This window comes from Stigmatopora nigra, chromosome 13 (assembly GCF_051989575.1).
Source record: "Stigmatopora nigra isolate UIUO_SnigA chromosome 13, RoL_Snig_1.1, whole genome shotgun sequence".
Taxonomy (NCBI): Eukaryota; Metazoa; Chordata; class Actinopteri; order Syngnathiformes; family Syngnathidae; genus Stigmatopora; species Stigmatopora nigra.
The window spans coordinates 998,793-1,020,184 of record NC_135520.1 but is presented as its reverse complement, the minus strand read 5'-3'; the positions used below and the strand labels follow the sequence as shown (position 1 = coordinate 1,020,184).

General features: G+C 37.6%; 4 protein-coding genes across 7 annotated transcripts in view; 2 read left to right on the top strand and 2 right to left on the bottom strand.

Annotated features, from left to right (window-relative positions):
- Positions 1-113: 113 nt before the first annotated feature.
- On the top strand, positions 114-5,108 carry gpr68 (G protein-coupled receptor 68). Of its 3 annotated transcripts, none has more exons than XM_077730714.1 (10): positions 114-329; positions 1,201-1,394; positions 1,748-1,897; positions 3,004-3,137; positions 3,210-3,432; positions 4,003-4,183; positions 4,242-4,436; positions 4,509-4,561; positions 4,725-4,875; positions 5,012-5,108. In XM_077730714.1, the coding sequence occupies exons 2-8, from the start codon at positions 1,308-1,310 to the stop codon at positions 4,556-4,558; spliced, it is 1,020 nt and encodes a 339-aa protein (XP_077586840.1). In that variant the 5' UTR covers positions 114-329; positions 1,201-1,307; the 3' UTR covers positions 4,559-4,561; positions 4,725-4,875; positions 5,012-5,108. The 3 variants fall into 3 exon arrangements, with proteins under 3 accessions (XP_077586840.1, XP_077586839.1, XP_077586841.1); XM_077730713.1 differs by having other exon boundaries at positions 4,718-4,875; XM_077730715.1 differs by having other exon boundaries at positions 4,718-4,924; positions 5,012-5,097.
- dglucy (D-glutamate cyclase) lies at positions 4,669-16,930 on the bottom strand. The gene is made up of 10 exons (XM_077730712.1): positions 16,720-16,930; positions 16,436-16,503; positions 15,814-15,981; positions 15,562-15,679; positions 15,350-15,492; positions 7,225-7,324; positions 6,947-7,095; positions 6,760-6,879; positions 4,931-5,088; positions 4,669-4,869 (listed from the first exon to the last, which is right to left on the bottom strand). The coding sequence occupies exons 2-10, from the start codon at positions 16,494-16,496 to the stop codon at positions 4,714-4,716; spliced, it is 1,173 nt and encodes a 390-aa protein (XP_077586838.1). The 5' UTR covers positions 16,497-16,503; positions 16,720-16,930; the 3' UTR covers positions 4,669-4,713.
- A 158-nt stretch (positions 16,931-17,088) lies between these two features.
- Positions 17,089-19,640, top strand: ldah (lipid droplet associated hydrolase). Its single transcript, XM_077730716.1, has 6 exons — positions 17,089-17,584; positions 17,769-17,903; positions 17,995-18,164; positions 18,383-18,623; positions 19,170-19,252; positions 19,325-19,640. The coding sequence occupies exons 1-6, from the start codon at positions 17,446-17,448 to the stop codon at positions 19,511-19,513; spliced, it is 957 nt and encodes a 318-aa protein (XP_077586842.1). The 5' UTR covers positions 17,089-17,445; the 3' UTR covers positions 19,514-19,640.
- The window catches only part of nrxn3a (neurexin 3a), a 63,419-nt gene continuing 60,512 nt past the window's right edge, over positions 18,486-21,392 (bottom strand). The window contains exon 26 of one of the 2 annotated variants that reach the window (XR_013328280.1): positions 18,486-18,617. The gene's annotated coding sequence lies outside the window, so the exon portion shown is untranslated. The remainder of the gene's footprint in view (positions 18,618-21,392) is intronic. The other variant, XR_013328282.1, reaches the window with a different exon arrangement.

The following is a 21,392-nucleotide window of genomic DNA, read 5'->3' as shown; positions in this document are numbered from 1 at the left end:
CAAATGATGTTGCCCGGGTAACAGTAGTTCTATCAAGGTAAATATCACATTCCCCTGTTTCAGACTTAAATGAATACTTTGATTGACCATTTGTTTTCTCTTGTCTAGGCAGCCCAACGGGATCATTTGTCCTTCCGGTCCTAGACGTCTAATTTCATGCGGCAGTGGACGGAATGAGAATGTTTGCCTCAGAAGTGACATCATTGGCAAATGTACTCTTCCTCCTCCTCCTCCTTCTCCTCGTCGTCTTCCTCCATCCACGGACGCTTGCCATAAAAGAGAGTCGGTCAGGAGAAGTCCGGATCATTTTGACGTGACTTCCACTTGGGGTGAGTTGACTAATATTCTTACTACTTCACCTTTATTTGAATAACTCCCACACTACCATTGCTTATGATTAATAACCCATTTCAAATGTGACGACTGGCATTTAATAATCATATTTCACACACACACAAACGCGTGTGTGTATTTATATATTTGTGTGTATATTTTTACCTATATATGTACGTGTACATACGTGTACATATGTGTACATACGTGTACATACGTGTACATGTGTACATATGTGTACATATGTGTACATATGTGTACATATGTGTACATGTGTACATATGTGTACATATGTGTACATATGTGTACATATGTGTACATATGTGTACATATGTGTACATATGTGTACATATGTGTACATGTGTACAAGTGTACAAATGTACACATATGTGGACATATGTTTACATGTGTACATGTGTACATACGTGTACATATGTGTACATACGTGTACATACGTACATGTGTACATATGTGTACTTGTGTATTTATGTGTATATGTGTGTATATATATATACACACATGTACATATATTCACATATATACACATATATACACGTACATATATACACATACATATACGCATATATACACGTATACACATATGTACACATATATACACGTATGTACATATATACACATATGTACACATACACGTGTACACATATATACACGTGTACATATATACACACGTACACATATATATACACATGTACATATATACGCATATATATGTCTACACATATATACACATGTACATATATACGCATATATATGTCTACACATATATACACATGTATATATAAAATCTCTTAAAGTCTTTATTATTATTATGATGCCTGATACAACTTTTTCCCTCCTTTCTTTTAGGTTGGCATTCCACAAAGAGGAGTTGAGAGCATTTTTATGACTATAATTCTAATGTGGTCATGCTAAAAAAAAGTGTTCTGCGCTAGCTTGTAGCTGGCATATCCATTATGCTTGAAGAGGACATCATGAACTGCACCATTAGCCACCAAATCCACCAGAACCTCTTCTGCTATGTCTACATCTTTGTGCTATTGGTAAGTGTGTGATTTGACTAAAATATTTACGCTGGACTCGCATCACTCAGGAATGATAGCGTTAATAGGACACCATGTTTTGCCATTGGGACGCTTATTATTGCCGTGGTATCGCGTTAGCGTAACGGCGTAATTTAGTATTTGTTTAGGATTTGTATTTCGAATTCCATTTTCATGAGGATCACCGCTATTTCCAAGGTAGTGTTAACAAAAGAAATGGAATTTGATAAAATAAAATACAGCTTTATCATGTTTTGTTGGGACGTGTTGACGTGATGAATGGCATTAATTAATTAATTTGGTACTGTTGATTTGAAGTTGTTGGTATTAAAAATGCGTTTCCCCACCGGCAGGTTGGCGTTCCGTCCAACGTGTACTCGCTGTACCACGCAGCGCTGCAGCTAAAGCAAAAGAACGAACTGGCCGTGTACTTGATCAACCTGACCCTGTCGGATCTCTTCTACCTGACATCGTTACCCCTCTGGCTACAGTACTTTTTTCAGGTAAACTCACACTAATGTTAGAAGACACAGTAGTAGTAGTAGTAGTAGTAGTAGTAGTAGTACTGAGACTAGTAGTGGTGGTAGTAGTGGTAGTAGTAGTAGTAGTGGTGGTAGTTGTTATTGTACTGTGAGTAGCGGTAGTACTAGTAGTAGTAGTAGTAGTAGTGGTGGTAGTTGTTATTGTACTGTGAGTAGTGGTAGTACTAGTAGTAGTAGTGGTAGTAGTAGTAGTAGTGGTGGTAGTTGTTATTGTACTGTGAGTAGTGGTAGTACTATTAGTAGTGGTGGTAGTAGTTGTTGTAGTGGTAGTAGTAGTTGTTGTAGTGGTAGTAGTAGTTGTTGTAGTGGTAGTAGTAGTTGTTGTAGCGGTAGTAGTGGTAGTAGTTGGTGTAGCGGTAGTAGTAGTAGTAGTAGTAGCTGTAGTGGTAGTTGTTGTTGTAGTGGTAGTGGTAGTTGTTGTTGTAGTAGTAGTAGTTGTAGTAGTAGTAGTAGTAGTAGTAGTAGTAGTAGTAGTAGCTGTAGTGGTAGTTGTTGTAGTAGTAGTAGTTGTTGTTGTAGTAGCAATAGTAGTAGTATCTGTAGTGGTAGTGGTAGTTGTTGTAGTAGTAGTAGTTGTTGTTGTAGTAGTAATAGTAGTAGTAGTAGGTGTAATGGAGGATTGTTTTGTGTAATACACTGTAGTTGTAGTGTTAAAGAGTTGTGTTTTCGACCCAATAGATGGAATGGTGGTGGTAGTAGTAGTAGTAGTAATAGTTGTTTTTTTAAACATACATTAGATGAAGCTGGAGTAGTAGTAATGTTTAGGATTTATGCAATACATCCACTAGATGTTATCTATTAGATGGAACAGTAGTAGTATTTGTAGTAGGGGGTTGTGTTGTACAATGATCAACCAATATTGATACCTACATTAGGCTTTGGAGAAAATTGATTTCTTTTAGTTGGGCTTTATAGTGCGCAAAATATGGTCGCTTTACCGCATGCTTTTTACTTGAGTAGATTTCTGAAGTGGAATTGCTAATCTTATTTGGGACACGCTAAAGTGGTTACCTTTTTTTCCCCCCTTTGTTGAACAGATTGTATTTTTGTCCGCTTTGTGCTTGCAGGACGACGATTGGCGTCACAGGGAATGGCTCTGTCACTTATGCGGATTTCTCCTCTACCAAAACATCTACATCAGCATCGGATTCCTGTGCTGCATAAGTCTGGACCGCTACCTGGCCGTCGTTCACCCGCTCAGGTTGTCCACGAGCCACATATGGTTTGTCATCGTGACGACCAAATCAATTGATGACAAATTCCCTCCCCGCAGGTTCGCCTGTCTGCGTTCCATGAGAGCGGCTTGCCTTTTCAGCGCCATCATCTGGTGTAAAGAGATTGCCGTGGGCGTGGTTTTCTTCCATCACAAAGAACTGAGCAAAAATCCAAAGAACCAATCGCTTTGCTTCGAGCACTACCCCATGCAACCTTGGGAGTATTCCATCAACTACTACCGCTTCACCATCGGTTTCTTGTTCCCGCTGGCCATTCTCATGGTAGGAACACCTCTTTTTTAACTATACTATGTCGTTTTTTATAAAGAAAAAAGCTTTACCATACTATGTCGTTTTTGGCGATAAAAAGCCTAACTATACTATGTTGTTTTTTGCGATCTGTCGTTTTTTTGCGATAAAAAGCCTTACTATACTATGTCGTTTTTGGCGATAAAAAGCCTTACTATACTATGTCGTTTTTTGCCATAATAAGTCTTGCTATACTATGTCGTTTTTTGGGATAAAAAGCCTTACTATACTATGTCATTTTTTTGCGATAAAAACCCTTACTATACCGTGTCATTTTTGGCGATAAAAAGCCTTACTATACTATGTCGTTTTTTGCGCTAAAAGCCTTCCTATACTATGTTGTATTTTTGCGATAGAAAGCCTTACTATACTATGTTGTTTTTTTGCGATCAAAAGCCTTACTATACTATGTCGTTTTTTGGGATTAAAAAGCCTTACTATACTATGTCGTTTTTGGCGATCTGTCGTTTTTTTGCCATAAAAAGCCTTACTATACTACTTTTTACGCGTTCATGACTTGACCTGAATTGTTTTGTTTTCTAGATCAGCTACCTGCGCGTGCTACGCGCCGTGGGCCAGAGCGCCGGCACGGAACCCGAGCAGAAGAAGCGAATCCGCCATTTAGTCAGCAGCACCATCCTCATCTTCCTCATCTGCTTCTCGCCATACCACGTCTTCCTGTTAGTACGCACCCTGCTCGAGAGGGACTGCGACTTTATTACAGGTAAAGCCTTTCATTCTAACATGGCCACCCCCCAACACTGACCCCATTTCTTTTGAAGGGATTTTCAACTACTACCACCTGGCGCTGTTGCTGACCTCCCTGAACTGCGTTGCCGATCCCGTCCTGTACTGCTTCGTCAGCGAAACTGCACGGCGTGATCTTTCTGGGGTGGTTTTTGGACCCGCAACCAATACTCTCCGTTGCCGCGGGGGTGCCGCCACCGCTGAAAACTGTGCCCCCGAGACCGTTGTTGGTAAGTATCGCCGAAATAAAAATTTAATCGCAATGGGTGATCAAAATGCTAACTTGTTGTTTATTTTGGAAGATCACGGAAGGACGTCTGGGCAGGAGAAGCAGAAGATCGAATGGATGTAGGAGGTAAAACTTCTGCGAAATGCTGACCTCATCGATCAAATTGGATGACTATCGCCGTCAATGAGCAAAACGAAAAGTTCAACAGAATTCCACCACACGAGACAAGTAACTCAAGTTCATTCCAGTGTTTATTCAAGGCACTTTATTCATGTTTTTTAGGCAAAAGCTTCACGTTTGGTGACCTCCAGCAGTCGAGTAATGATGGCGGAATGGGTGGGGTGGAAAGTCAAGCCGTCCACCTCCATGGCCAAATGGGCTGTTTTGCCGCTGCGGATGCCAAAACGCATCAGAGTGGCCAAAATGGACTCCTCCTAGAGGTAGAAAAAACACCGTGATTAGATGTTGTTCAAAAGGCATCGGCAAAAGGTTCACCTTGTCCACCGACGGCAGATTGGCGCTCCAATCCTGCAGTTCTTCTGGAGATGGTTGTTTTGCTTCCAAACCTTTGTTTAGGTGCTGCTGGTGGATGGGACAAGTGCGGAGCAAGTGAAGGCCACAGGCAACAGCGTAACCTCCCCAGTTGGAAACCCCTGGTACACACAGTAAGAAATACATGTACATGTGCGTGTATGTATGTGTACATGTACGTACGTACATATACTTACGTACGTACATACGTACGTACATACGTACGTACATACGTACGTACATACGTACGTACATACGTACGTACATACGTACGTACATACGTACGTACATACGTACGTACATACGTACGTACATACGTACGTACATACGTACGTACATACGTACGTACATTCGTACGTACATACGTACGTACATACGTACGTACATTCGTACGTACGTACGTACATACGTACGTACATACGTACGTACATACGTACGTACGTACGTGCGTACATGTACGTACGTACGTGCGTACATGTACGTACATACGTACATGTACGTACATACGTACATACGTACGTGCGTACATGTACGTACATACGTACATGTACGTACATACGTACATACGTACATGTACGTACATACGTACATACGTACATGTACGTACGTACATGTACGTACGTACGTACGTACGTACGTGCGTACGTACATACGTACATACGTACATGTACGTACGTACATGTACGTACGTACGTACGTACGTACGTGCGTACGTACATACGTACATGTACGTATGTACGTACGTACGTACATACGTACATGTACGTATGTACGTACGTACGTACGTACGTATGTACGTACGTACGTACATGTACGTACGTACGTATGTACGTACGTACATGTACGTACGTGTACGTACATGTACGTATGTACGTACGTACATGTACGTATGTACGTACGTACAGGTACGTATGTACGTACGTATGTACGTACGTACATGTACGTATGTACGTACGTACATACGTACGTACATGTACGTACACGTACATACATACGTACAGGTACGTACGTACATACGTACATGTACGTACGTACTTGTACGTACACGTACCTACGCGTACGTACACGTACATACATACGTACGTGTACGTACGTACGTACATACATACGTACGTGTACGTACGTACGTACACGTACATACATACGTACGTGTACGTACGTACGTACACGTACATACATACGTACAGGTACGTACGTACATACGTACATGTACGTACGTACGTACATACGTACATGTACGTACGTACGTACATACGTACATGTACGTACGTACTTGTACGTACACGTACCTACGCGTACGTACACGTACATACATACGTACGTGTACGTACGTACGTACACGTACATACATACGTACGTGTACGTACATGTACGCACGTACGTACATGTACGCACGTACGTACTTGTACGCACGTACGTACTTGTACGCACGTACATACATACATGCACATACATGTACATACATACATGCACATACATGTACATACATACATGCACATACATGTACATGCACATACATGCACATACATACATGCACAAACATGTACATACATACATGCACATACATACATGCACATATATACATGCACATACATACATGCACATACATACATGCACATACATGTACATACATACATGTACATACATACATGTACATACATACATGTACATACATACATGTACATACATACATGTACATACATACATGTACATACATACATGCACATACATGTACGTACATACATGCACATACATGTAGATACATACATGTACATACATCCAGAGGTACATACCAGCAGTGACGGCGTAGTCAGCAGGCACGTCGCAGGCGATCAGGTCCCCCTTTGGCATCAGGCTCTTGACTTTGTCCTTGACTTTTCCCATTCCCAGTTCATTTCCGCCATCACCAATTCCTGCCGAGGACAAAAATAATAATAATAATGTTCTACCTGCTGTCTGTCTGCTAAGTTACAAAAGTACCTGTGGTGGAGATTCCTGGAACGTCCTTGGCAGCAATAAACAAGTCGTCGATTGGATCCAGCAGGTGTTTGATGTTGACGGCCCTCATGTTGTAGTAGTTTCCGTCCTCAGCTCGTCCGCTGCGTTCTATTGCCAACAGGTGGTTGTACCTGAAATCGCATATTGTAACATTACTAATGGGAATGAATTACTATCACATTAAATACTGTTGTGTTGTTGAATGACAGTCACATGTCAATAAGTGACTCGTCGCCATTTTGTATAAATGCATTACAAACTTGGGCTTGGTGACATCTCCGTGGTGGCACAAAAAGGTAAGGGCGGAGTTGGGGGCATTCTTCTCAAACACCACCAGCGGAATCTTCGATTTCAGCACACCTGAGGATGAAATTTGAAAGAAAAAAGCCTTACTATAGCATGTCGTTTTTTGCGATAAAAAGCCTTACTATAGTATGTCGTTTTTTGCAATAAAAAAGCCTTACTATAGTATGTCGTTTTTGGCGATAAAAAAGCCTTACTATAGTATGTCTTTTTTGGCGATAAAAAAGCCTTACTATAGTATGTCGTTTTTTGCAATAAAAAAGCCTTACTATACTATGTCGTTTTTGGCGATAAAAAAGCCTTACTATAGTATGTCGTTTTTTGCGCTAAAAAAGCCTTACTATACTATGTCGTTTTTGGCGATAAAAAAGCCTTACTATAGTATGTCGTTTTTGGCGATAAAAAAGCCTTACTATAGTATGTCGTTTTTTGCGATAAAAAAGCCTTACTATAGTATGTCGTTTTTGGCGATAAAAAAAGCCTTACTATACTATGTCGTTTTTTGCGATAAAAAAGCCTTACTATAGTATGTCGTTTTTGGCGATAAAAAAGCCTTACTATAGTATGTCGTTTTTGGCGATAAAAAAGCCTTACTATAGTATGTCGTTTTTGGCGATAAAAAAGCCTTACTATAGTATGTCGTTTTTGGCGATAAAAAAGCCTTACTATAGTATGTCGTTTTTGGCGATAAAAAAGCCTTACTATAGTATGTCGTTTTTGGCGATAAAAAAGCCTTACTATAGTATGTCGTTATTTGCGATAAAAAAAGCCTTACTATAGTATGTCGTTTTTGGCGATAAAAAAGCCTTACTATAGTATGTCGTTTTTGGCGATAAAAAAGCCTTACTATAGTATGTCGTTATTTGCGATAAAAAAAGCCTTACTATAGTATGTCGTTTTTGGCGATAAAAAAGCCTTACTATAGTATGTCGTTTCTGGCGATAAAAAAGCCTTACTATAGTATGTCGTTTTTGGCGATAAAAAAGCCTTACTATAGTATGTCGTTTTTGGCGATAAAAAAGCCTTACTATAGTATGTCGTTTTTGGCGATAAAAAAGCCTTACTATAGTATGTCGTTTTTGGCGATAAAAAAGCCTTACTATAGTATGTCGTTTTTGCGATAAAAAAGCCTTATTATAGTATGTCGTTTTTGGCGATAAAAAAGCCTTACTATACTATGTCGTTTTTGGCGATAAAAAAGCCTTACTATAGTATGTCGTTTTTGGCTAGAAAAAAGCCTTACTATAGTATGTCGTTATTTGCGATAAAAAAGCCTTACTATACTATGTCGTTTTTGGCGATAAAAAAGCCTTACTATAGTATGTCGTTTTTGGCGATAAAAAAGCCTTACTATAGTATGTCGTTTTTGGCGATAAAAAAGCCTTACTATACTATGTCGTTTTTGGCGATAAAAAAGCCTTACTATAGTATGTCGTTTTTGGCGATAAAAAAGCCTTACTATAGTATGTCGTTTTTGGCGATAAAAAAGCCTTACTATAGTATGTCGTTTTTGGCGATAAAAAAGCCTTACTATAGTATGTCGTTTTTGGCGATAAAAAAGCCTTACTATACTATGTCGTTTTTGGCGATAAAAAAGCCTTATTATAGTATGTCGTTTTTGGCGATAAAAAAGCCTTACTATAGTATGTCGTTTTTGGCGATAAAAAAGCCTTACTATAGTATGTCGTTTTTGGCGATAAAAAAGCCTTACTATAGTATGTCGTTTTTGGCGATAAAAAAGCCTTACTATACTATGTCGTTTTTGGCGATAAAAAAGCCTTACTATAGTATGTCGTTTTTTGCGATGAAAAAGCCTTACTATACTATGTCGTTTTTGGCGATAAAAAAGCCTTACTATAGTATGTCGTTTTTGGCGATAAAAAAGCCTTACTATACTATGTCGTTTTTGGCGATAAAAAAGCCTTACTATACTATGTCGTTTTTGGCGATAAAAAAGCCTTACTATAGTATGTCGTTTTTGGCGATAAAAAGCCTTACTATACTATGTTGTTTTTGGCGATAAAAAAGCCTTACTATAGTATGTCGTTATTTGCGATAAAAAAGCCTTACTATAGTATGTCGTTTTTGGCGATAAAAAAGCCTTACTATGGTATGTCGTTTTTGGCGATAAAAAAGCCTTACTATAGTATGTCGTTATTTGCGATAAAAAAGCCTTACTATAGTATGTCGTTTTTGGCGATAAAAAAGCCTTACTATAGTATGTCGTTTTTGGCGATAAAAAAGCCTTACTATAGTATGTCGTTTTTGGCGATAAAAAAGCCCTACTATAGTATGTCGTTTTTGGCGATAAAAAAGCCTTACTATAGTATGTCGTTTTTGGCGATAAAAAAGCCTTACTATAGTATGTCGTTTTTTGCGATAAAAAAGCCTTACTATAGTATGTCGTTTTTTGCGATAAAAAAGCCTTACTATAGTATGTCGTTTTTGGCGATAAAAAGCCTTACTATACTATGTCGTTTTTGGCGATAAAAAAGCCTTACTATAATATGTCGTTATTTGCGATAAAAAAGCCTTACTATAGTATGTCGTTTTTGGCGATAAAAAAGCCTTACTATAGTATGTCGTTTTTGGCGATAAAAAAGCCTTACTATAGTATGTCGTTATTTGCGATAAAAAAGCCTTACTATAGTATGTCGTTTTTGGCGATAAAAAAGCCTTACTATAGTATGTCGTTTTTGGCGATAAAAAAGCCTTACTATAGTATGTCGTTTTTGGCGATAAAAAAGCCCTACTATAGTATGTCGTTTTTGGCGATAAAAAAGCCTTACTATAGTATGTCGTTTTTGGCGATAAAAAAGCCTTACTATAGTATGTCGTTTTTTGCGATAAAAAAGCCTTACTATACTATGTCGTTTTTGGCGATAAAAAAGCCTTACTATAGTATGTCGTTTTTGGCGATAAAAAAGCCTTACTATAGTATGTCGTTTTTGGCGATAAAAAAGCCTTACTATACTATGTCGTTTTTGGCGATAAAAAAGCCTTACTATAGTATGTCGTTTTTGGCGATAAAAAAGCCTTACTATACTATGTCGTTTTTGGCGATAAAAAAGCCTTACTATAGTATGTCGTTTTTGGCGATAAAAAAGCCTTACTATAGTATGTCGTTTTTGGCGATAAAAAAGCCTTACTATAGTATGTCGTTTTTGGCGATAAAAAAGCCTTACTATAGTATGTCGTTTTTGGCGATAAAAAAGCCTTACTATACTATGTCGTTTTTGGCCATAAAAAAGCCTTACTATAGTATGTCGTTTTTTGCGATAAAAAAGCCTTACTATAGTATGTCGTTTTTGGCGATAAAAAAGCCTTACTATAGTATGTCGTTTTTGGCTAGAAAAAAGCCTTACTATACTATGTCGTTTTTGGCGATAAAAAAGCCTTACTATACTAAGTCGTTTTTGGCGATAAAAAAGCCTTACTATAGTATGTCGTTTTTGCGATAAAAAAGCCTTACTATAGTATGTCGTTTTTTGCGATGAAAAAGCCTTACTATAGTATGTCGTTTTTGGCGATAAAAAAGCCTTACTATAGTATGTCGTTTTTGGCGATAAAAAAGCCTTACTACACTATGTCGTTTTTGGCGATAAAAAAGCCTTACTATAGTATGTCGTTTTTGGCGATAAAAAAGCCTTACTATAGTATGTCGTTTTTGGCGATAAAAAAGCCTTACTATACTATGTCGTTTTTGGCCATAAAAAAGCCTTACTATAGTATGTCGTTTTTTGCGATAAAAAAGCCTTACTATAGTATGTCGTTTTTGGCGATAAAAAAGCCTTACTATAGTATGTCGTTTTTGGCTAGAAAAAAGCCTTACTATACTATGTCGTTTTATGGCGATAAAAAAGCCTTACTATAGTATGTCGTTTTTTGCGATAAAAAAGCCTTACTATACTATGTCGTTTTTGGCGATAAAAAAGCCTTACTATAGTATGTCGTTTTTGGCGATAAAAAAGCCTTACTATACTATGTCGTTTTTGGCGATAAAAAAGCCTTACTATAGTATGTCGTTTTTGGCGATAAAAAAGCCTTACTATAGTATGTCGTTATTTGCGATAAAAAAAGCCTTACTATAGTATGTCGTTTTTGGCGATAAAAAAGCCTTACTATAGTATGTCGTTTTTGGCGATAAAAAAGCCTTACTATAGTATGTCGTTATTTGCGATAAAAAAAGCCTTACTATAGTATGTCGTTTTTGGCGATAAAAAAGCCTTACTATAGTATGTCGTTTCTGGCGATAAAAAAGCCTTACTATAGTATGTCGTTTTTGGCGATAAAAAAGCCTTACTATAGTATGTCGTTTTTGGCGATAAAAAAGCCTTACTATAGTATGTCGTTTTTGGCGATAAAAAAGCCTTACTATAGTATGTCGTTTTTGGCGATAAAAAAGCCTTACTATAGTATGTCGTTTTTGCGATAAAAAAGCCTTATTATAGTATGTCGTTTTTGGCGATAAAAAAGCCTTACTATACTATGTCGTTTTTGGCGATAAAAAAGCCTTACTATAGTATGTCGTTTTTGGCTAGAAAAAAGCCTTACTATAGTATGTCGTTATTTGCGATAAAAAAGCCTTACTATACTATGTCGTTTTTGGCGATAAAAAAGCCTTACTATAGTATGTCGTTTTTGGCGATAAAAAAGCCTTACTATAGTATGTCGTTTTTGGCGATAAAAAAGCCTTACTATACTATGTCGTTTTTGGCGATAAAAAAGCCTTACTATAGTATGTCGTTTTTGGCGATAAAAAAGCCTTACTATAGTATGTCGTTTTTGGCGATAAAAAAGCCTTACTATAGTATGTCGTTTTTGGCGATAAAAAAGCCTTACTATAGTATGTCGTTTTTGGCGATAAAAAAGCCTTACTATACTATGTCGTTTTTGGCGATAAAAAAGCCTTATTATAGTATGTCGTTTTTGGCGATAAAAAAGCCTTACTATAGTATGTCGTTTTTGGCGATAAAAAAGCCTTACTATAGTATGTCGTTTTTGGCGATAAAAAAGCCTTACTATAGTATGTCGTTTTTGGCGATAAAAAAGCCTTACTATACTATGTCGTTTTTGGCGATAAAAAAGCCTTACTATAGTATGTCGTTTTTTGCGATGAAAAAGCCTTACTATACTATGTCGTTTTTGGCGATAAAAAAGCCTTACTATAGTATGTCGTTTTTGGCGATAAAAAAGCCTTACTATACTATGTCGTTTTTGGCGATAAAAAAGCCTTACTATACTATGTCGTTTTTGGCGATAAAAAAGCCTTACTATAGTATGTCGTTTTTGGCGATAAAAAGCCTTACTATACTATGTTGTTTTTGGCGATAAAAAAGCCTTACTATAGTATGTCGTTATTTGCGATAAAAAAGCCTTACTATAGTATGTCGTTTTTGGCGATAAAAAAGCCTTACTATGGTATGTCGTTTTTGGCGATAAAAAAGCCTTACTATAGTATGTCGTTATTTGCGATAAAAAAGCCTTACTATAGTATGTCGTTTTTGGCGATAAAAAAGCCTTACTATAGTATGTCGTTTTTGGCGATAAAAAAGCCTTACTATAGTATGTCGTTTTTGGCGATAAAAAAGCCCTACTATAGTATGTCGTTTTTGGCGATAAAAAAGCCTTACTATAGTATGTCGTTTTTGGCGATAAAAAAGCCTTACTATAGTATGTCGTTTTTTGCGATAAAAAAGCCTTACTATAGTATGTCGTTTTTTGCGATAAAAAAGCCTTACTATAGTATGTCGTTTTTGGCGATAAAAAGCCTTACTATACTATGTCGTTTTTGGCGATAAAAAAGCCTTACTATAATATGTCGTTATTTGCGATAAAAAAGCCTTACTATAGTATGTCGTTTTTGGCGATAAAAAAGCCTTACTATAGTATGTCGTTTTTGGCGATAAAAAAGCCTTACTATAGTATGTCGTTATTTGCGATAAAAAAGCCTTACTATAGTATGTCGTTTTTGGCGATAAAAAAGCCTTACTATAGTATGTCGTTTTTGGCGATAAAAAAGCCTTACTATAGTATGTCGTTTTTGGCGATAAAAAAGCCCTACTATAGTATGTCGTTTTTGGCGATAAAAAAGCCTTACTATAGTATGTCGTTTTTGGCGATAAAAAAGCCTTACTATAGTATGTCGTTTTTTGCGATAAAAAAGCCTTACTATACTATGTCGTTTTTGGCGATAAAAAAGCCTTACTATAGTATGTCGTTTTTGGCGATAAAAAAGCCTTACTATAGTATGTCGTTTTTGGCGATAAAAAAGCCTTACTATACTATGTCGTTTTTGGCGATAAAAAAGCCTTACTATAGTATGTCGTTTTTGGCGATAAAAAAGCCTTACTATACTATGTCGTTTTTGGCGATAAAAAAGCCTTACTATAGTATGTCGTTTTTGGCGATAAAAAAGCCTTACTATAGTATGTCGTTTTTGGCGATAAAAAAGCCTTACTATAGTATGTCGTTTTTGGCGATAAAAAAGCCTTACTATAGTATGTCGTTTTTGGCGATAAAAAAGCCTTACTATACTATGTCGTTTTTGGCCATAAAAAAGCCTTACTATAGTATGTCGTTTTTTGCGATAAAAAAGCCTTACTATAGTATGTCGTTTTTGGCGATAAAAAAGCCTTACTATAGTATGTCGTTTTTGGCTAGAAAAAAGCCTTACTATACTATGTCGTTTTTGGCGATAAAAAAGCCTTACTATACTAAGTCGTTTTTGGCGATAAAAAAGCCTTACTATAGTATGTCGTTTTTGCGATAAAAAAGCCTTACTATAGTATGTCGTTTTTTGCGATGAAAAAGCCTTACTATAGTATGTCGTTTTTGGCGATAAAAAAGCCTTACTATAGTATGTCGTTTTTGGCGATAAAAAAGCCTTACTACACTATGTCGTTTTTGGCGATAAAAAAGCCTTACTATAGTATGTCGTTTTTGGCGATAAAAAAGCCTTACTATAGTATGTCGTTTTTGGCGATAAAAAAGCCTTACTATACTATGTCGTTTTTGGCCATAAAAAAGCCTTACTATAGTATGTCGTTTTTTGCGATAAAAAAGCCTTACTATAGTATGTCGTTTTTGGCGATAAAAAAGCCTTACTATAGTATGTCGTTTTTGGCTAGAAAAAAGCCTTACTATACTATGTCGTTTTATGGCGATAAAAAAGCCTTACTATAGTATGTCGTTTTTTGCGATAAAAAAGCCTTACTATACTATGTCGTTTTTGGCGATAAAAAAGCCTTACTATAGTATGTCGTTTTTGGCGATAAAAAAGCCTTACTATACTATGTCGTTTTTGGCGATAAAAAAGCCTTACTATAGTATGTCGTTTTTGGCGATAAAAAAGCCTTACTATAGTATGTCGTTTTTGGCGATAAAAAAGCCTTACTATAGTATGTCGTTTTTGGCGATAAAAAAGCCTTACTATACTAAGTCGTTTTTGGCGATAAAAAAGCCTTACTATAGTATGTCGTTTTTGCGATAAAAAAGCCTTACTATAGTATGTCGTTTTTGGCGATAAAAAAGCCTTACTATAGTATGTCGTTTTTGGCAATAAAAAAGCCTTACTATAGTATGTCGTTTTTTGCGATAAAAAAGCCTTACTATAGTATGTCGTTTATGGCGATAAAAAAGCCTTACTATAGTAAGTCGTTTTTGGCGATAAAAAGCCTTACTATACTATGTCGTTTTTGGTGATAAAAAAGCCTTACTATAGTATGTCGTTTTTTGCGATAAAAAAGCCTTACTATACTATGTCTTTTTTTGCGATAAAAAAGCCTTACTATAGTATGTCGTTTTTTGCGATAAAAAAGCCTTACGATAGAATGTCGTTTTTTGCGATAAAAAAGCCTTACTATAGTATGTCATTTTAGGCGATAAAAAAGCCTTACTATACTATGTCGTTTTTTGCGATAAAAAAGCCTCGACATACGATAGTAAGACCTCGAGCCGAACAATAGAAAGACTTATAATGATTTAACAAAGAAATGAATTACTACACATATATGTATAATAGTAATACAGAATAAACCCAACCATTTGTTTCAATCTACGTAGTATATCCAAAGTCCTGACCTGTTCTCACAGCCTCCTCGACGATGGCGATGTACAACTGCAAAGCCCTGGCGTCCGTCACCAGCGTCACTCGTTTTCCCAGTGAAAGCAGCATGGTCGCCATGGCGATGGCTCCGGGCGGGCCGTCCGTCTCGTCGGGAGGACTGAAGGACAAACCATGCAAAAAGGGGTTCAGGTCTTTCAGGCGTGGCTTTTGGCCGGCCATTGCATACTCGTGCATGTAGTGTGTAGGGAAGCCCGTTGTTATGGCGACGGAGGACGCGTGCGAGAGCGCCAGGCAGGAGCGCAAAAGCTCATCTTCCACAAACAACGCCTGGATTCCTCGTTGACCTGTGGGACAGAAATTAACAAGGTCAATTCAATCGCACGTTTTTTAAGGGTTTAAGGGAAAAAAGCTGTACTATATTATGTCGTTTTTACGAAAAAAAAGCCTTACTATGGGTAAACTATGGGTATTCACCCACCTGGATCTTCTCCAGCAATTGCCGCCAACTGCCTGATCTTGGTCACGGCTATCGACGAGGCCGCAGAATACAGCAAAGGATTCTGGGAAAACTGGAAGCAGAGAGGGTTCAGCTGCGGGTCAGAGGGGGCGGAGTCTCGGATGTCGGTCATTAACATCCTGCACGGATCTGGAAATAAAAAATATATATAATTTAAACTTTTTAGAATACTGACACAACCTGACATACATTTTAATATGAGAACCATCTACAATAATGTGTTTATAATTTAGCTAAATTAGCTTATAACTTTATCCTCGTACTCGATACTTTTCGTAATATTAAAACTTTTTTTCTCATAATATTGCATTTTTTTCCCTCATAGCATTACATCACACCCCATAATATTATGACCTTTTTTTCTCGTCATCCTATTTATTTTTTTATTGTTATATTGAAACTTTTATTCTCCTTTTTTCTTTATTTGGGCCTAATACTGTTGCTATGCTCACAAAGTCAACTATAAAAAAAACATGTTTCTCGTTGACCTAATATTGAGTAATAGATTTGGTTATATCTGAATTTAAGATAATAAAGTTACTGCATTATTTACAACAACAACAAAAAACAGTTTTAAATGTACCTTTGCCACAAAAACTGAAGAATCTTTGGGGAACCCTCAAGCATCTGACAGCAGCCATCATACTTGACCTAAACATTAACAACAGAAAAATGAAAATATTTTAGACGCTCGTTGACCTCCAATTCATTTTGACTGGGAAAGATAGCAACGAACATTCGTACATTACTGAAACTTTGGTTACAAAAATGTTTTGCTGGAATCATGCACGCACACACACGTTAATCTCCACAGATAATATCACATGAGTAGAATACGAGGAAATTGAACATATTGACAATACTTGCCCCGGTTTTGTTTCTCTTTCAGAAGACTAAAGTTATTCCCGTGTTTTAATCATTGACTTTCTTCAACTCGCTAACTTTTCGGCTCCTCTCAAAGGTTAAACTCATTGCAAACGTCGTGTTAACACTTTAAACAGCCCACATAAAAACACAACATCAATATCGTAATCAGAAAGTGATGCGAGCGCAAATCATAGATACCAAATAAGAATCTAATAGAGTGACTATTCGGAGGTATCCGCTAGGAAACGGAAGTCGTCACTTGTTAGCCGTTTCTATGTCTATCGAATGGCACAGACGCAAAATGGCTGACTAATGACGACGCCAATCACAGTTGTTCACAGCAAGCATCACGCAACTATTAATTTCTTGTCTACGTTACATACAATTCCGGATGTAAACAAATGGATCACCAATCGGCTAAAGGAAGGAATTCCATCTATTATTTTATATAGAAATGACAATGTATAAAACACATTTAAATAAAATACACATAATATAAAACGATTATAGAATGATCGTTTTCAATTTTTAGACGAATGCATTTTTATCTTTGGAATGTAACCTTCGACGTAGAATGAACCTTTAGCACCGTCGTGTCAAACGGAAAGAGACACCGGAAGATACAGTATACATTCTATCGTTTAAAATATAAATGTACGTTTACAATGTTAGCATGAATAGAAGACGTGGCTTCCTCGATCAATAACTTTTTTCTAAATTGATGAAATGGAAAACGCAGTAATGGAGAGTAGGGATGCAGCACGAACCGATTTTATTTACTGTTATGGAGGTATAACAGAGGTTCTAAAATGTGGCCCCTCCCACTTGAACGCTGAACACAAAGTACTTATTTTAATCATTCCTGGTGAGTAAAAATCATTCTCTTTTTTAAATCAAATTTTCCTAAGTGATGGTTGCCTATTTATAATAAATAATTCAAAAAATATTATCAATAATGGACTGAAATAACGTCCCATCTATTTGAAGAGGGAGAAATGGCAGCGAATGAATTAATACAATTTGTGTTTTATTTTTTTTATCCAATTCAGGTAACCCCGGCGTGGCAGGCTTTTACAAAACATTCATCCAAACACTTTATGCTCAATTTGACCGCCAGTACCCGGTGTGGGTTGTGAGCCACGTTGGCCACTGTACGCCACCTCCATTTATGGACCAGCTGGATGGTAAAACTGCATTTATTTTCTGAACCAAGCTTGAAACCCACATTAAAATACTCTCATTTTAACTTGCTATGTTAAAACTTATTGTTTCCAGATGCCTCGTCAACGGCCGAACTGGATCCGTTCGGTTTGAACGGTCAAATCGAACACAAACTGGCCTTCCTCGCCAAATACGTCCCAAAGAAAACCAGCCTCATTTTGATTGGACACTCCATTGGTTGCTACATCATTTTGGAGATCATGAGAAGGAACCCCCATCTCAAGGTTTGTGGTTTTGTACGAGGGTGACGAACCCTAAATAGTCCACCATAGTCTTTTTCACATTTTAGACGGGGCGGACCGGTGGGTAAGTGTTTAGCACATTGGCCTCGCAGTGGCGGGACTTGGGTTCGAATCCAGATTTGGACTTTACTGTGTGGAGTTTGCACGTTCTCTTTTTGAATGGGAGGGGCTTAACAAATAAAAATATGTATTTTTTTCAGATTGTGAAGGCCGTGATGCTATTCCCGACGATTGAACGCATGGCTGCGACACCCCAAGGAAAAGCCGTTACGCCCGCGTTGTGTCATTTTCGCTACGTGGCTTACCTGTCAATCTTCCTGATCTCCCTCCTGCCCGAGAGCGTCAAAAGCAGACTGGTCAAACTGGTTCTTGGCCGGGTGGGTCGTCTAGATGGCGCTGTTGTCCAAGCCACTCTCGGCCTTCTCAGTGGAGACTCTGCAGGTTAATAAATTACATTTACGGGACATTTTCATCAAAATTCCTTCATAGGTTTTACCACAATTAACATCACATCATTAGAATACAAAATCAAAATAGCAGCCGAGCGGTTAGCGCGTCGGCTCGCAGTTCTGGGGTCGAGGGTTCGATCCCAGGTCAGGAAATTCCTGTAGGGAGTTTGCATTTTTTTTCCAGGGCTTATGTGGGTTTTTTTCCAGGTACTCCAGTTTCCTCCCACATCCCAAAAACATGCAAGCTAGGCTAATTGGATGCTAAATATTCTTTTAGTATGAGTCTATTCGTTCCCTGTAATTGACTGGTCACTTATTCAGGCTGTCGGCTCCAGCACCCCCTGGAAACCTTGCAATAGGGAAAATGAATGAATGAAAATCCCAATAAACTAGTAATTGAAGTAAATATTTGTATGAAAAACACAATAAGTGCTAAAAAATTAGATGGTAAATTGATATTAAAATTGATTTTACAAATTTGGAAGCATTTTCAACAAAATGGATGTCGCTAAATTAGTTTATTTTGCTTTTTTTGCAGCCAATGCCGTCTACATGGGGGGACAGGAAATGAGGAAAGTTTTGGAAAGAGATAATACCACCATAGAGAAAAACCTTGAAAAGGTAAGACGGGTTCAAATTGATTTTTGGTGGGGTATTTTGTATATGATGATTGGAATTTGATTTTTTTTTTAGCTTCTATTTTATTACGGAGCCACAGACCACTGGTGTCCCGTCCAATATTACAACGAGATCAAGAAGGACTTTCCCACTGGAGATTTCAGACTTTGTCAAAATGGATTTCGACATGCTTTTGTTTTGGATGCCGGGAAAGAAGTGGCAGAAATGGTAGCCGAATGGATCCAAACCCAATTGAGGATTTAACACTGAGGGTGTCCAAAGTGTGGGAAGTGGCCCACTAGAGGGTCCGATCTGGTTCGTGGAGTTTTTCTGACTGATGGGGATTTTGGAGCTCATTCAAATTACAATTAAATGCTTTCATTTTTTTGCCAAAAAACAGATTTTTGTGATTTTTGTAGCTCATTCAAACTGAATTAAATACTTTAATTTTTGGCACAAAACCAGATTTTTTTGCCTTTAATGTGGTCATAAGGAACCTCAAGATCCCTCAAAACCAACAGAAAGTCACCTGAAAATTAATCAAAAAGTATTGTTAAATGCGTACATTGTTTTTTTTTATTGAACTTTTGAATTTTGATTGAAGCAAAATGTACAACGGTAAGCTATAATTTTTGCTTGCGCGTTGTCAGAAATTTGGAGAGGACGTTTTATCGACATGTCCAAAAGGACAGACAGAAGGCAAACAAAATGGCTACGAGGCAGACAGGAAATAAACAGGGGGAACACGGAGTTATTTCAATGGACCAGATTTATCCCACATCGATTTGACGTCTGGTCAACGTGTTCTGGCAAGGTCATCTGAAGCCCCCCTGCTGTGCTAGACCATGGACTGACAAACAGGAAACACAACAGTGGACGTGGACGTCGCGTTTTGATCAATAAAACCACCCTCCCTCCAAATATCCACATCTATTTATGCAGTAAATAAACATGGCCAACTGTTAAATGGAAAACATAAACTCAAACGTTGGGGATCAAATTTTACCTGGCGTATTTTCCGGACTATAAGTTGTTTTCATCGCCTAGTTGGCCCTGTGACTTAAATACGTTTTTAATAACGAAAAATAGCCTTACTTAATTCCCCCCGCCCCCCCAAAAAAATTGCACATATGTACACATATATACATATGTAAGTGTATTTTTTGTTGTACTTTAGTAGCCTTGCTAATGATTGTGGCCACCACAAACATTGCGTGAACGCTTATCAAACTCAACTGTTATGTAACATTAAATCAACTGAAGCAACCGGCAAAGCTAGTACTCATTGTTTGTTACATATTTGCAAAGTCAAGGTTTGGAAATGACTAAGGCTCAGTTGGATTCCAGGCCAGCACACAGTATTAACCCCCCAAAAACATTTTTTTTAAACAATAGTCTATAATACAAAATCATCCTAAAAACGTATCATATATTAAGAGTATTTTGAATTACTTTCAAATGACTTTCTGGGTCTCAGTTTTGACACACTAGCAAACCCAAATGCTATATTAGCATTTAGCTCAACAGTTAGCACATTAGACTTTTAACCAATGGCTACTAATTGACTAATTAATGCTTTTTACTTAATTCAACTCAGTGTATTATTATTATATGATATTCCATCCCATTTTCAGTACAGCGTACATTTTTAACAATGATTTTTATTCATTCATTTTCTGAACCACTTATCCTCACAAGGGTCGCGAGGGTGCTGAAGCCTATCCCCACTAACTGAGTGCACCAGGCTGGGGACAACCTCTAAACCGGCAACCAGCCAATTGCAAGGCACAAAGAGACAAAGGACAACCAATGACACTCCTAGCTAGGAAATACTTAGCATCTAATTAGCCTAGCCTAGCATGCATATTTTGTAAATGTGGGAGGAAACCAGAGTACTCGGAAAAAACCCACATCCACCGAGAAAACCTGCAAATTCCACACCGAAACACCGACCTGGGATTGAACCCACGACCCCATAACCGTTAAGCCGGCCTACTAACCACTTCAGCACCTTACTGTTTTTTTTTTAATGAACTATTTCGAGTTCTGGCAGCGGACAAATGTATTTTCTTTCATTCCCTGCCAACCCAAACACTTCAAACTAGAATCATTTAAAGCACAACATGGCTGGCGGCCATCTTGG